The sequence below is a fragment of the Triturus cristatus genome, chromosome 7, assembly GCF_964204655.1.
Source record: "Triturus cristatus chromosome 7, aTriCri1.1, whole genome shotgun sequence".
NCBI classification, from domain to species: Eukaryota; Metazoa; Chordata; class Amphibia; order Caudata; family Salamandridae; genus Triturus; species Triturus cristatus.
The window spans coordinates 1,834,653,964-1,834,670,983 of NC_140590.1; the positions used below are offsets into that span (position 1 = coordinate 1,834,653,964).

General features: G+C 44.9%; 1 protein-coding gene across 1 annotated transcript in view; it reads left to right on the forward strand.

Moving 5' to 3' along the window:
• Positions 1 to 17,020, forward strand: part of LOC146813351 (ephrin type-B receptor 5-like) — a 377,765-nt gene that overhangs the window by 199,661 nt on the left and 161,084 nt on the right. Inside the window, exon 6 of the mRNA XM_085620160.1 lies at positions 1,022 to 1,357. Within this exon, the coding sequence (XP_085476286.1) occupies positions 1,022 to 1,357 (336 nt within the window). The remainder of the gene's footprint in view (positions 1 to 1,021; positions 1,358 to 17,020) is intronic.

Consider the following 17,020-nt stretch of genomic DNA (forward strand, 5'->3'; position numbering starts at 1 on the left):
AATCTGTGGAACATGATAATTCACAAGTCAAGCTGTTTAAATCTAGAATTCATGTTGATAAAAAAGAAATAAGAAAGAGTCATCAAGAACAAACCTCACCTTCCTGGTTGAAAGATTTTTTTAACTTTTGTTGAATAATGAAATTAAATATGATTATTATTTGTTAAATTACTGTATAAGATTTTTCTGCCTTTTTCCTGTTATTATCTAATCCTGTCATACAGTTTGTGTTCTGAAGCATTTTCTATGTATACGTATTGCATTGTTATTGTTTTATAAAAAATGGAGATGTGTTGTGGCGCGTGGCAGCCGGGCAATGTTTCCTGCATGTGGTTTGCTCCGGCTGCTCGATTGGGTCTGTTATTTTATTGTTCTGCGATTGGCAGTCGGAGTGAGGCGGTGGATAGCAGCTGAGTGGAACATCTAACTACTGCTTTCCCCAGGGTTGTTACTGCATCAAAATAAACACATGAACTTACTTGGCTGTCTCCTGTTCATTAGTTACAGCTGGGATACACATAAAACACGGAGTTCCTGCGACCTCCCCACCTTCTTCAGTCTCCTAAATGCTGTGCATTAAAACTCAAATATCTGACCTTCTGCAACACTCCAACACTTCCTACTGCTCTTCTGTATCATAAATCACTTCAAAAAGAAAACAAATATCACACATCACCCTTCCTCACCTCCCTCTGTAGTTAACCTCTCAATATACTGATGTCTCACCTTTAATTCTGTCACTGTCCAACACCCACTTTTAGCCTTCTCCATTATTGTGATGTTTTTACAGCAAATAATATGGATTTGAACCAACTCCTTATTCGTAATGGCATTTTCCTATGGAACCCATACACACAATGCAAAGTAGAGAACAAGGTAGGATTGTGTGGACACAAAACATGAAAACTGAGATAAGAGAAAGGACCTACAATGGTTGGATCACTGCAGATAAAGGGAATGTTTAGGGAGAGCACACTGGCTTTGATGACAGCACTGATTGGTCTTTCTTGTTCTTTCACAGGTCCTCCTTCTGCACCACGTAATGCTTACTATGAACTGCATGGTTCTGGAGTAATTCTAACATGGCAGCTTCCCAAGTACCTAGGTGGCCGGAAGGAAGTATTTTTCAATGTCATTTGCAAAGTGTGTCCTTCCGGGGTGAGCACCTGTATTCGCTGCAGTGATGGCATACACTTTGAACCACATCAGGTGGGCCTGTCAGAGACTCGGGTCCTGGTGTCCAATCTCCTGACTCGTGTGCTGTACACTTTTGAAATCCAGGCTGTGAATGAGGTGACAGAACTTGGAGACGAATATCCTCAGTTTACTATGGTGAACGTCAGCACCAGCCAATCAGGTGAGGCCAGTACCTAACTATTTGTTTTTTTACAATGTATACTTCATGCTTATTTAGTGTGCAATGTTTTACTAATTGAGCACAAATGTATCACTTTAAGGTTGTTAACTTTTTGTAAGGATGCTAGATTAAGAGTTGAATGTGAAACAAGTACCATGCCTTTGAAGCCAACCATGAAAGGATGAAGTTTTTTCTAAGTTCTACATCTTTTAGGAAAAAAATGAGTCTTCGTGTCTGATATCCTTGGCACCACTAGTAGTTAGATTCATTGCAATGCCAGGAACAAACAAACCACTCTCCTCATGACACCCTGAATCAATCAAAGAAGAAACAACATATATATTGTGAGCGAAAATGCTGCTAAAGAAGGGTCTCCAAGAAAGCACAAAAACTCTTTTGAGTAAAGCACACCAAGGATCAGTTGAGGAGAATGCAGATGAAGCCATAGTGGGGGTGTTTGCTACCAGCCGCCTGAATGTGGTTCATTGGCTGCTGAAAATTATGTTAAGCTGGTTACTGATTGTCAACAACCCACACTAAAATTGATCCATTTGTATGACAAGTCAATTCAAGGTTTAATATGGTATGGAGCTCCAACGGACGTCCACATAACACAATACCAATGATAAAAACAACAATACATAACACATTTTAAAGTCCAATATTATTCAATATGGCTCCTCCCAACTAATACATGATTGACAATTTGCATCTCCAAACAACCAAATTCTTTAAAATATATTTAAAAGGCATCTAAATAATTAAAATAATAAGACTTGTCACAAACAATTTCGTTTGGAGGAAACAGACACCTCCAATAGAGTTCAATAAATATCTAAAAAAACAATGGCCTTAGAAAGTGACGATGTGCATTAAGCAGTTTAGAAATCTTGTTTCACGCCATTTCATTAGATGGACACATTGAGCACTTGTAAGTCGCTGATACAGATCATAGAAAGTGACCTCGAGCATACTGCAACATAAAACTGTGCAAATGTGTCATGCTTAAGGCCTTACATATGCAACTGGCAAAACAGATCAATATGTGTCCAAAAACAAAGGCCTTAAAAAGTGACAATGTACATTGTATAACATCAGAATTAAAAATTGAAAGATCTTATTACAAGCCATTTCGTTAGGTGTTAACATTAAACAAGTGCAACACTGGACATGTGAATATTGCATGATTCACAGCTTGAATATGTAGCTGGCAAAATATACAGATTTTCTCCTTTTTTTAGGGGCTTTATACTAAACAACAGTGATAAAGCAAATTCTCTCTTATTAAAAGGATCAATTATCTAATTCCATGAGATGGATTCCAGTTTAAATGAGGGTGAGATTTGTTCCCCAGATTCAGTTCAATTCAATTCAATTCATGTCAGTTGTAAGGCGCACAGCTAACCTGAAGGAGGTATGCCGGCGCTGGCAGAAAACACATGAGAGTGAAGGGAGAACTATAGTTTACATAGCCATAAGAGAGGTATCAAACAAAAAAGGTTTCACGATTGAGACTGACAGCTGATTTTGAAGGGCTGCACTGAAGACCTAGAAGCAGAGAATTCCACAATTTAGCAGCTGGGTGTGTAAAGGAGCATCCACCGCATCCTGTTTTACGGATGCAGGAAACAACCACAAGCTTAAGGTTGTTGGACCTCAAAGTTCTGGTCTGGGAGTAAGGCCTAAGTCTTTTCCTGAGATATAAAGGGCCTTGAGTCTTTTAGGCACCAAAAACTAGAGTAAGTGTCTAAAGTTGGATTATGTTAATAATGGGAAGTCAATGAAGGTCGTGCAAGTGAGGAGAAACTGATGAGCGTTAGGGGATCTTCAAGATGAGGCATGCTACAGAATTCCGAATAAATTGAAGCCATGTGATAAGAAAAGTCGGTAGGCCTAAGGCATAGTCCAGTGTTGCTGTAACCAGAGTGTGGACAACCGTTTTTCAGGAGTCCACCATATTGAGGTGAAGCATCCTTCTGATAGATCCAAGGGGGGAAAAACACAAAGCAGAGAGGGACCTGATTTTAGATTCAAAGGTTGAATGCAAGTCATCTAAGAAGACCTGGGTGTCATCCGCAAAGGAGATCACCCATACCCCCCAAGATTCCACCAAGGGATCCAAGTAGATATTAAAAAGAGTGGGGCTAAGTGCCGAGCCCTGGGGGATGCCACAGACCAGAGGTTTGGAAGAGGAGGTGAAAGGAGGAAGAAAGACTGCTTGGGAGCGACCCAACAGGAAGGATTTCTACCACTGCCGAGCCAGACCTCTGACACCAATTCCTTCAATTCTGTCAAGTAAGATGAGGTGGGAGACAGTGTCAAAGGGAGAAGACAGATCCAGCAACATAAGCAACATAGAAGAACTTTGATGGCGTTTTTCCTTGGTAAACTCAGATCCCTCAAGTAAGGTAGACTCGGTGCTGTAGCCCAAGCAAAAACCAGATTAGGAGTCATGCAAAAGAGAATTTGATTCTAAAATATGTGACAGCTGATTGTTGACCCTTTTCTCTAAAGGTTTATCTACCGTGGGGTAAAACGGCCTTTACAATGGGCAAAGCCACATGTGCCATTTCCCTGTTAGCACAACAACGCTTGCCTTAAGCATGCATATGCCTTAACCATGCAGATGCTGGAATGGGAGGTCCTGGGACTGGAAAGAATTGGGAGGGAGCCCAGTGAGTTAAGTGAGGCTGGGGCCAGATTTTGGTTGGGTAGTTTTAAGGGTTGGGGTAGTTTATAGGTCAGAGGGGTCAGGTTGTTTTTAGGGCTTGGGGGGTTGGGGATGTTTTTTGGGGCTCAGGGGGGTTTGGAGTAGTTTTTAGGGCCAGGGGGGTCAGGGTAGTTTTTAGGGCTCAGGGGGGTCGGTAGTTTTTCGGACTCTGGGGAGCAGGTAGTTTTTAGGGCTCGGGGGTCAGGGTAGTTTTCATGGCTCATGGAGATTGTTGACGTTTTTAGGGCTCAGGGAGGGTCATGAAGTTTTTAGGGCTCAGGGGGGCAAGGTCGTTTTTTGGGCTGGGGAGGTCAAAGTACTTTTTAGGGCTCAGGAAGGGTCAGTTAGTTTTTAGGTCTTGGGTGGCAGGGTAGCTTTTTGGGCTTGGGGGCAGGGTAGCTTTTAGGGCTCAGGGTAGCTTTTAGAGCTCAGTGGGGAGGGAGAGCGTGTGATGGTTACTAAACATATCCCTATACCAGTCATGGCTTTACCACGAAATTGCATGGTAAAGGCATGTGTGGGAAAGCAATGCGTCATTTAGTCGCATTCATGGCTAGGGCAGTGTTATAGAGGCACACGTGGTTTAGCCATGCATGCCTCTATCATACAAGCACCGTGGGGAGGAGAGAAATGGGCCTAAAGTTACTCAAAAGCTTAGGCTCCGCTGATGACTCCATCTCCTGGGCTGGGCCTTTGTTTTTTCTAAAGAGGGGGCCCCCTCCCCAGGCCAATTTCGGCCCCGGGACCCCATGCCCCGAGGCCCGGACATTTTTGTTTATATTATTTTTTTAAAGGAGGGAGGGCCGAGCGCCACCCTCCCCTGGCCATTTTTGCCCTTGGGGACCCCATCCCCTATGACTCGGCCATTTGATTTCTTTTTAAAGGAGGGGCACCCCATCTCCCAGGGCTTGGCCAGGTTGTTGGGGACCCCAGGGGTAGCCCCAAGGACCCTGCTGTCCCTGCCGGCTCCCCGTCTCCTGTGGGAGCCGGCATTGCTTTTGGACAAAGGGAGCTGCTAACATGCAGCTCCCTTTGCCCAAAAGCAATTCTGCTTCGCATGAAGCCGGAGCTGGAGCAGGCCCTGGGGGGAGGCGTTCCCCAGGGTCATGGAGGGCTCCTGAAGGGGGGGCCGAGCGTCCCCCCTCACATCATCTGTTTAGCCCTGGGAGGTGGAGGTCACCGGGGCCAGATCCGCAACCGACCCCGGCATATAATTAATGTATGCCCCGGGGAGGTGGTGGTTCCCGGGGCTGTGTGGGGGGCTCGAACCCCCGCACACTGTACTTTTTAAACATAGCCCCTGGGAGTTGGCAGTCCCTGAGGCTGCGGGGGGGCATGTGCCCCTCGCATATAATAACTATAGCCCCGAGGAGGTGGCAGGCCATGGGGCTGCGTGGGAGGGGCAGGAGCCCCCACACATTTTTACAAAAAGAAAACTCCGGGGAGGTGGCGGTTCCCGGGGCTGCAGAGGGCCCCCGAGGGCCCCTGCCTCATAATTTGGCATTGCTTCCAGGAACTGGTCCACCCGGGTGCTTAAAAGAAACAAAGCATGGGAGACGTTGCTTCGTTTTTTGTGTTTTTTTGCCGGAATTCGTGCAACCACCGAAAATCCTGCTGAAAATTAACAAAGAAAATACTTTTTTGGGTCCTGTGGGACCCCATGAGCAGGCCTAGGGGGTCAGGGTGTTTCTACCCTGCCCCTTTTCTTGTTTTTAATCCTTTTTTACCTTCTTTCTTGTGACTCAGATCAACCGAGACACAAGATGGCTACCAACACTTCCTGGTTGGAACTGTTGGAACCCAATCAGATTGCAGGCTTGAGATCAGGAGGGTTCACGGATCCTTCGTGGGGATAGTTGTATATCTGTGAAATTTTTAATTTCTCAGGAACTACCAAATGAATTTAGACCATTTAACAATAAGTGTGCTCTCTGGACCAAAAGCTACCTTTTTGCAAAATTTGGTGTAATTCCGTTCAGAAGTTCGAATGGTGCCGTGTCTAAAGTTCCCTCTGGAAACTAACATGTAGAAAACACGTATTGGGACCTCCCCTTTCTCTCGACCACTGCTTGACGAATCCCCCCAAAACGTTCAACACAGGAGCTGACCTGACCACCCCATTCAGTTTCACAATTCTGCGGCGATTCAACAAATGGCACCAAAGATATTGGCAAAATAAAAAATGCCTTTTGAATAGAAACAAGGTCTTAGCTATAACTACCTACTAGCGGCCGCCAGTAGTTTACATATATATATATATATATGTAGGTGCACAAGTCCAAATGCTGGTAATTCAACCCGCTTTATTCCATAATGCAGCATGCTCACTTTCTCCGACGCGTTTCGGCTTTACACATAAGCCTAGGTCACAGGTGAGCTGATTTATGGTGCCAACCACGTGCCTTTGAGTCCAGGCTTCCTTCATTTACCAGAATGCACTTTAAAATGTAAATGCTTGTCTCAGCTGCAGTGACATGTTATAATCATGCTCTATTGTGTCTTTTTATCGTTGCAGTCACAATCAAAAATATAATTTTCAAAAGAGCATTTCACATAAGTTCTTCCATAATACAATGTCCAATTACAAGGCTGAAATGCACTTTTAAGAATTATAGTTTTGATTATGACTGCATAACATAACCTAACACAGAGACTTTTGAGAATGGGTGAAGTTGTTTATTTTGGTGAATGTATGCTGTTGCGTCCCTTCGATGATGCCACAGGCTTTCCAGTGGGCCAACCTATTAAGCATGGTCTCTCCTGAGACTGTGTCTGGATTCCCTGCATTGAATGGGCTCAAAACCTTTGTGTTAACTAGACTTGGATGAAAAGTAAACAATGCATACTTAATTTGCGCATTTTTGGAATTTTGCATTATTCTTGTTATGCCATTAAGCACTGTGACATAACTACATGGCCCTTCATGCCAAGATTATGCCACTGAAGAGCAGGAGCCCAGTCAGATGTTGTTCATAGTTATTGTGTTTTTCCACACTTTCATAGAAAATTTATACAAGGACGAATTTCAGTTACAAGGACAATTTACTCTAAATATATATTATTAAATGCCGTATTTGCATTCAGCATAATGAAATGCAATTTTGCATAATTTTCTCGGAACATTTGTGTAACCACACAAAAACTCCTTACATAGAGCTCAATAATAGATGGATTCATCTGTCACAGAGGATCCCCTGGGCAGCAGGGAGGGTTATCACACATTTTGTGCAGCACAGCAAAGGCAGCTTTCCAGCATTCAAGAACACTCTCAGAGGTTCAAAGTGTACAGATCAGGTGTCATGTGACATACTCAGCTTCTGTATCCATGTGAAAGGCAGACCTCTAGCACTTCCTCCTTCCCGCCTGCTCTGGGTTTCTAGTTAATGAGTCTGCCGATATTTCCAGGTTTTGTGGAGCAGAAAATCCAATCCTATTAGGATGTGGCTTAAATCTGCAAAGTCATTTATTGTAGGAGGCCCATAGGTGTATTTGTTTCGTCCATCAGTGACTCCCGGCCATCCTACTTCACTCTCTGTCCAACAAGGGAGTATGAGCTTCAGCAAACTGTTTTCTTGTCTTTGTCACTGCTTTAGCATATAAGAGAGGGGAGTGACTTTACAGACAGGGGTCCTATTTACAGAGAATGTAACTGAGTGCAGCAAGTCACCTTGCTGCACTGCGTGACAGCGACAGGGCAGGAATATGCAATATTGAAGGATATACAGCACATTCCTGCCTTTTCCCCTGTGCCGGTGCCCTTTTAGCAGCCTAGCACCAACGCAGGCACCCTTGAACAATAGTGCTGGGGTGCCTGCATTGCATGCAGGATTGTTTTTGTGAAGGAAGGGTCACCTTCCTGCTCAAAACAATCCAGAGAGGCATATTTCTCTTTTTACAGAAAAACAGGAATTGGCGAGCCGAAATAAAGAGATTTCTCCTCGTTGCACCTCACCTGAGAAGGCGTATCTTTTAGTTCTGGTGAGCCTGGGAATGCATGAAAAATCAGGGGAGCTGCATGGGAACACCCACACCATACCCATGAAATGCTTCCCAGGGCAGAGAAAAGCAACTCAGCGGTTTGCGCTGCAATAGCCAAGTGTCCTGGCGTGGCTTCATAAATCACATGTAAGGTTTGCATCGCTCTTGCACCACGTTGCGTGGTGCAATAGAAACACAAACCAGCTCATAAAAAGTCAGGGGCATCTGACACTTGGAGCTGTGACCCTTGTAATATCTGCAAAACCAAGAAATGTAGAATGTGGTGCTCATGTAGGGGTACCCAATTTTAGTTTGCTGTTGTACCAGTTGACACTCAGAACTGAAGTAGAAAACGGAAACACCATGAATATGTAAGGGGTGCAAACCAGTGTTTGTAGTACAAATTGTATGGCCTTGGTCAGTGCCGGAGTCCACACTAAGCAGATATCTACATGGGTCCATTGTACCCTTCCTTATGGCCTTCACCATTTTAATATGCTTCTTTCTTTTCCCAACAAGACATTTCCAGTTTCAGAACAAATCTTTTTGGATGGGCTGAAGCAAGTTCATCCACTATGGGTTCTTCATTTTTCAGTATGATAGCAAGGCATAATTACAGTATTAATTACCTCATGTAGCTATTCACCAACCCTTCCTAATTTGGGTCAAAGACAGAGCGGGTGCATCCCAGTTTACACGCAAGGTGTAATCATACAGCAGTTGCCTTACAGTTCGTGCCAATGAATACTTTCCATCTTTTAGGTACAGCATCTGTGGGTCGTTTGATTTTTCTCTTTCTTTCTTTATCCAAAAGTAGAGTGAGCTGTATGTAATATTTACCGGTGCACCTTTCCCGTTGTTATGGAAACAAATTGCACGCCCATCCATGCAACAAAACCATCCACTTGAAGTAAACATTTTTGGCCAATCTCCTATATTTTTTTAATCTGAAGGGAAAGTGAATGTCAAGGACGTGGAAGATTTGTGAGTGAATAAGATTGATGAGTAATATTGTGCGAAGGTTGTGCAAGCTGATGACCGCAGCTTGATAGACTGTTGAGTGGGCATTGGGGCTGGGTGATTTGCATGCCTGCTCACATCCAGATCGATTTTGGCATGGTGAGGCTTTTCTGCTTTATCATTCAGCCCCAGGGAGGCAGAGCTCCACAGGACATCAATAGTGTTGAGCAAACATTTCAAGATGAATATTCTTCACTTGGATGGGGACTTTTGGTTTCTATCTTTTTTTCTAAGTTGTTTCAACACATATTCACTGTACTTACATGTTTAATGGTAAGTTGTTTTCAGTATTTTACGTGTAGATGTACACTGACATGCACATTTGTCAGGGGTCTGTCATCCTACCACTAGGAGACGCTCAAGAGGGTCCTGTGGGGCCCTGCTTTTATATGACAATATAATAGAACCCTCGTTAACACCTTGCCTTCCTAACTCCACATTACACTCCAATACAGGTTTCCAAACCACCATCCTGATGCATCATGGTCCTCGTAGTGTTTTCTATTGCCAGACCATTTTAGACTATATACTGGTTGTAGAGCTTTGTTCTGTGTCTTGGCTCTTGGTTGCTTTGGGCTATTCTCACCCTTTCATACATGCATTCTAAACGTTTATCTTTCTCACCTCTGATCAGCACTCTGCTCCTGGCTTTCCTTGTACCCTTCTAATTTTCCTGCTTTTTCCCTTTCCAAGTCCCAGAGTAGACTTCCATTTATTGGTGGTTTCCTGATCTCTATTTTCCTTATCAGTTTTCAGTTTTTTTGCTACTTGTCTTCTCTGATTCTATTCCTTATTATTCTTTCTGTGGTTGCCATTGTCTCTGGCTCAAGCTGCACACTTCCTGAGCTGGCCTTGTTGGTCACAGACTCCTTGACTTGTATTCTCTGTTCTGTCTGCCCTATTTTATGTGTTGATCTCATAGTCTTGATTTCAGTGTTCATAGTTTCCTCCTTCTAGTCCAATCCCGTTCCTGTTCTTTGATTCCAGTCCTGCTTTTCCCAGAGCCCAGCTATACTCAGTGCTTCCTGCTCTATTCCCTTTAGTCCTTTCTTTTGTCTGTGTTGAAACCTTGATCTTGGTTACCAAGGGTGTCATTGAGTTTCTGTGGCTTGATGCCACTGGCACAGAGACTGAAGCAGCGCCCTTCTTCCATAAGAGCTGCCGGGGGTCTCCCCTGACTCTGTGAGATTACCTGATCCTTGCCTTATTGTAAGATCCTTTTACCTCACAAAGAGTTCACTTTCCAAGGAGCACACAACAATCATTCAGGATAGTTTGTTGATCTTTTTTCTACAAGTTTCGTTCTGCTGTTTTTAATGTGTATTAGTGCTGTCTTCCTAGGGTAGGCAAGGAGGGCCATCTAGTTAGATGATTTGGTCGTGATAAAAAAATCAAAGTACCACATTTAAGCAGCAGCAGGGATTTTCCAATGCAAAAGATGTTTTGCACTTGAAAGCTTGCCTTTTCATAGCAGCAGGAGGTATTCCTGTGGGAGGACCTCCAAAAACACCCACAGGTTTAGACACAAAGCTTAACCCCTTCCACGCGCTGCAAATTCCACCACGTTGCGAGGGGGGGCGGGGCTGGGCGTGGCGCTCAGGTACTCAGGAAGGATCCCGGCCGTCATAAATCACGGTGGGCATGTGCTCATGACGGCCGGGAGCCGTCCGAACTCCGCCCACTAATTAATTCGCCCGCACAGGCTGGGAATTTGCCATGCGTGGGCGGAGTGGCAACGGTCAGACGACTCCCGGCTGTCATGAGCACACGACTACCGTGACTCAGGACGGCCGGGAGCCATCCTGAGCATGGAAGTGGTTAATCTACTAATGTAGTCTGACTGGACTATGCATCAAAAACTAATGCATGGTGGAGGCAGACACAAATGCAGGGGAATACTTTGATTTGCCCCAGAGCCTGACACGTTGTGTGTGTGCCCTCAGTGCACCGGACACATTCACTCACACACACAATGAACCTGTTGCTGTACTCTCTGCATACAAGTCTGGGCTTCAAGTGTGTGCTTTCAGTAAAAATTCTCACTGGACAGTGCACAATTGCTTCTTTTTTATGGTCTGTGGGCGTGTCTAGTGCAGCGCCGTCTGCTGCGCCAGCACACAGGAGGACACAAGCAGCGTCCAATCTAAGTCGATATGCGGTGTTGACGGTTGAGCCTTGGAACCAAGAGAAGTTTCCAGAGCAGCACACATAGAAAGAGGAAGTAACGAGGAGAAATAAAGATATTTCTCCTCATTACACCTCACCTGAGAAGGCGTATCTTTTTTGCACTTTAACATGTCTACCAGTTGTGGTAAAACTTGGAATGCATCCAAAACCATGGGAGTTGCGTGAGAACACCAACACGGAACGCCTTCCCAGGGGAGATTGAGGCAACGCAGTGATTTGTTTTGCGTGGTCTTACTCCAGATTTATGGAGCCACTCAGGGCCACGCAGAGTGGCCTTGCGTGACTTCATAAATCACATTTAAGGGTTGCGTCGCTATTGGACCACCTTACGTGGTGCAAGTGTGACACAAGCTGGATCACAAATGGACCCTCCAGATCTGTAAATCGTGTTGTAGAGAATACGTGCTCGACAAGACGGCTAAATATGTCGATAGGTGAAATCTCAGAAAGCAAGAGAGTTTCTTTATTGCATTGTTACCAGTGTCTGGTTGTACTGAAGCAGCAGGCAGTGTTACCTGCCAGGTTGTATTCTTTGTTTATATTGTCTGCAGCCAACAACTGGGCATTCCTCCATTAGCAATCCTGAATGCTACATAATAATCAACGCATCTGTTTGCCACCTGCACAAGACAGTGGTACTGCGCCTGAAAGAAACAATTGCACATTTGTCCAATATGGAAATAAAAGGCAATTGTTTCGAGTGTAGTCTCTGTCTGATAAGTGCAGTGTAAAGCGTTTGCATACTATGTGTGTTGTACTATGTGCGTTTGTATACTATGTGTGTTGTACTGTGTGCGTTTGCATACTATGTGTGTTGTACTATGTGTGTTTGCATACTATGTGTGAGACGAGAGCTGACTGGAAACCTTAATTCCATGTAGCATCATCACTGTAGTCCTTAAATTAGAGCTGTGGCCTGTTAATGCATGCATCCACAGCAGTGCTTAATTTGTAAACGAATAACTGCAGGAGCCCAAAACGTGGCTTAGATGGTGGCCCCCGCTATAGAAAGGGGTTCTAGTCTTTATTCCACCTCTTTCTTCTACCACCTGACACTCTATGCCCCGTTATCTAACTCTTGCATGTTCCTTTTCATCTGTCCTTCCCATCTTCATCTTCCTGCTTCTTTATCCCTCATGTCTGTTCCTATTTCTTAATCTGGGATAAAGTCTGAGGATAAAAGATGAGTAATGCTGGCCCCACCTGCACCCACTGACTCAAACCAAGCACAGCTCAGTGTCCACCTTGCCTCACTGCAGAGGGAGCACTTGTGCTGAGGCCTTCTTCCATAGTCTCTTCCATGTTGCTTCTGCTTCTCATTTAAATGCAGCTGCATTCTATTTAATGCAAGACCCAAGGCTCTTATCCTCTTGCATGACAGGAGACTCTATGATGCATAAACATATTCATAACTAACACATAAGTACATAAATAATTGAAAGTTACATTTATATTTTAAAACATAAGCAGTCATTTGCTATCCCTTTAAAGAGCCACGTCCTTGTCAAGTCAAGTCAGATCAAGTGGTTCTTGCAGGGAGACCAGAGCCTGGAAATAAAGGCGCTGGATACAGACACCGCGCAGTAGCAGCGGCTACTTGTTTGAGTGCTGAAATAGAAGGAATTTTAGCTGCCCTTAAACGTAACCCAGCATGCAATCTGTCTCTGACATGATCGGAGGCACTACTCCAACGTGTGGATGGATCAGTCATCTCCACAACAATCAGAGAGCAGGATCCCACTGAACTCTGTTTGGCTTCTGCTTCTCTTTAGATCATTTGATGCTGTCAACCAATAAATCAATCAATCAGGGGTCTTATAGAGTGCGACTACTCACCGGTGAGGGCCTCAAGGCACTGGGGGTGGAGGGGGTTCTGCAGTTCAGTCAACAAGCCAGGTCTTAAGGTCCTTCCTGAATTGAGGCAGTGATGGTGACTGCCTGAGGTGCGGAGGCAGGGTGTGCCAGGTCTTGAGGTCCTTCCTGAATTGAGGCAGTGATGGTGACTGCCGGAGGTGGGGAGGCAGGGTGTGCCAGGTCTTAAGGTCCTTCCTGTATTGAGGCAGTGATGGTGACTGCCGGAGGTGGGGAGGCAGGGTGTGCCAGGTCTTAAGGTCCTTCCTGAATTGAGGCAGTGATGGTGACTGCCTGAGGTGGGGAGGCAGGGTGTGCCAGGTCTTAAGGTCCTTCCTGAATTGAGGCAGTGATGGTGACTGCCGGAGGTGGGGAGGTAGGGTGTGCCAGGTCTTGAGGTCCTTCCTGAATTGAGGCCGTGATGGTGACTGCCTGAGGTGCGGAGGCAGGGTGTGCCAGGTCTTGAGGTCCTTCCTGAATTGAGGCCGTGATGGTGATTGCCGGAGGTGCAGTGGCAGGGTGTGCCAGGTCTTAAGGTCCTTCCTGAATTGAGGCAGTGATGGTGACTGCCTGAGGAGCTGCGGTAGGAAGTTACAGACCTTCGCAGCGAGGTAGGAGAAGGATCTTACCCCAGACGAGGTTTCTCAAAAATCCAGAAACAAAATCCTAGACGAAACCTTGAGGAACAACTTACGTCAACATACATACAACCTCCACTGAATGTCATGGTTTCTTGATTGTACCTAGCGCTGTGATTAAAGGGTGAAACAGAAAATATTAACTATGTGAAGAGAAAGATCATATTTGCTTCTGTGTCTTCAATGGAATCTAAACCGACACTCATTCAGTGGAGATCATTTTTAATACTTTTGAAACCCATGCCCATCTGCTATGGAAGTCTTTAACTAATCTATTACATTCTGCATCACATGATCCAGCCATTCCCAGGGGCGGGCCCATTTCACCAAACTGTTATTTTTAAGATGTCTCCATCCTGGCCTCCCAGATACTGGAAGAGTCTGAGGTGCCTTGGAATCCCATGGACAGCAAGCCTCAAACAAAGAGACATCAGCCCCAGCATCCCACATGAGCCATTGAACCAAAGAGGGCTATGTAGATGCTGAAACTGGAAGGAGCATTCTCCAGTAATACTGTAACAGCTTAAAGGCTCTCTGAGGTCTGAATGCAACTAAGTAAAAGTCATAAAAGTCCAGACATTTAATATCGGAATTGTCCATCATATGAAAAATTAAGGACAAGAATTTGTAGCAGACATGGTTTTAGTGTGTATAGAAACAAATCATGAAAACTTTTGATGAAGACACTCTGGCCCTGATTCACAAAGGAAAACTTACACTCTTGTGTAAGTTTACAATTTTTGGCTTTATATTTACAAATGATTTATCTTTTAACCCCTCCAGCGCGGCGCGGATCACCACGCCGTGCTGAAGGTTCTATTGAGCGGGCGGGGCCGTGACGGAGCGGTTCCGTCATACACACAGCGCGACCGACGAGCATGACGGAACCGCTCCGTCATGCGCAACGAAAGGGTTAATGTGTAAAGTCTCCGCCCGAGTGCAGAGAATCAACAATTATAAAGATACTACTAGTAGAAATAGGGTTCTGAATAGCAAAAAATTCTAAACTTACACAAAAGTGTAAGTTTACCTTTGTGAATCTGGTCCTATATTATCTAACTCCAAAGCCTTCACAGCCGGCATCATTCAAAATGGGAAGGAACTATATTATGATCAACTCAGCAAAACCAGTGAAAATGAAGAGAAGAAATAAGCCTGACATCCCATAATGCTGCATTTCTTGGTCTAGGCGTCCTTCAACCAAATTTACCTGAGAGGTGACACACAAAAAAAGCTTTTCTGCTAGATTCCTATGAATCAGAGCGAGCAGAGCTTAAAAAAGCTTAAAAAGGATAATATAAAAATTGAATGTTTCTAGAATAAATGTACATACTAAAGGAGTGCACAAAAAATGCACCACCGCTATTGGAAAAGCATACACAAAATACACTTCTGGATATTGACAAATCTTGACTGAGTAGGTATATTTATAATTTGGAATGGATGCAGCTCTTGAGTTGCTGATGACTGACAATAATTTTATGGAATGTCCAAGCCGGGGATTCAGATGACATACTCAATGTTTTTATTTCCCATCACACATCGGCACAGAAAATGACATCACTGGATCTCCAGTCATACTCCTGCACAGGAAGTGAATCACTGGTTTTCCTACCTAAACAACTTTAAAAAAAAGAAGCCAAGCAAGAGGACTTCATTTTCCATCACCCATCAGCAGAGGAAATGATGTCACGGCACCCTGCACTCTCCCCCTCCCAGAACTTCCCTAATGGCAGCTGCAACACAGATGTGCTGCGGCTGCGCCACTGGCGCACGGAAGGTGCACCACAGGCAAGCTCATCTGCACCTGGGTGACCCCAGCACCAGAAGCCATGGTACAATCACTTCACTCCCTAGGTCACTAGACCCCCAGACGCATTCCACCGAAAGCTGCCGCACTGTACCTCACACCCTGGTAGGAGCTTTCACCTACACACCCTGCTGATTCTCCAGCAGCCATTCACAAATACTAACATCCTCAACAACCCCTCCCAACCCACAAGCCAAACAAGCACCAACAATGCCTACACATCTACCCTACACCACAGCAATCCCTCATGTAATCACCCATTCGCATGCAGGTTTCTCAACATGTGATCACTCAGCAAACACACAACCGTAATATGGGACCTGCTGAGCAGCGATGCACCCGACATCCTCTTCATCACAGAGACCTGCTCCAACTATGGCAATTCCAGCAAGCTACAAGATCGCACAACAGGGCCAACTTCACAAGCCAGCAGGAGGATTCATTATCATCTACAAGGAATCCATCAAATGCACAACATCCACAGAGAACTCCACTCCATTCATGGAACACCTGCAATTCAAGCTGCAAATCTCCAAAAACTTCACCCTGAACAGAACCCTCGCCTACCAACCACCTCAACCATGAGACAACTTTACCAACATCATGTTTGTGACTCTGCTCACAATCGACTCCAGTGCCTACATTCTCCTCAGTGACCTCAACTTTCACCTGGATGACCGAAACGACCCCTGCTCCACACCACTCCTTGAAAGGTTGAGCAACATGGGACTCACCGGGCTCATCTCAGAACCAACACACACCACAGGACAAATACTGGACCCTATCTTCACCACAAGCGATAGCATGAAATACAACTTCACCACACCACTCACATGGACCAACCTCTCTATAATCCACTTCCAAATCAACAAACCTCAAGTCAAGACCCCTGCCAGTTTCAGCATTCCAAGTCACAGCTGGGACAAAATCCCAGGAGAAGACTGGCTCAGCGCTCTCAGCATCAATCAACCTATCCCCACAGATGATAACCTTGACAAAGACATCAACAACTTTCACAACTGGATCAAGAACAGCGCAGACTTCCTCCCGCCCATCAAAGCCAATAAGCAAAGTTGATCAGAAAAGCAGGCAAGCTGGTACACAGAGGACGTCTGAGACACCAAACAACACTGTAAAAAGGTAGAAAGGAAATGGAGTGCTAGCCACAAGACCAACAACAGAACTACCTTCAAGGATGCACTCAGATATTATCACCAACAAATAAGAGGCACCAAGAAAAAAGCATTAGTGGACCACATTGAAGGAAGCACCAAAACCTTTAAGGAGATCTTCTCAATCTTCAAGGATTTCCTCTTGCCCTCAGCCACTGTCAACAACATTGCTACCTCCCAACAACTCTACAACAACCTATCCAACTTCTTCCACAGCACAAGTGCAAACGTCTACATCAACTTTACACAGAAACCCAACCCCAGAGAAGTTATCACTAACCTAACTGCCACCACCCA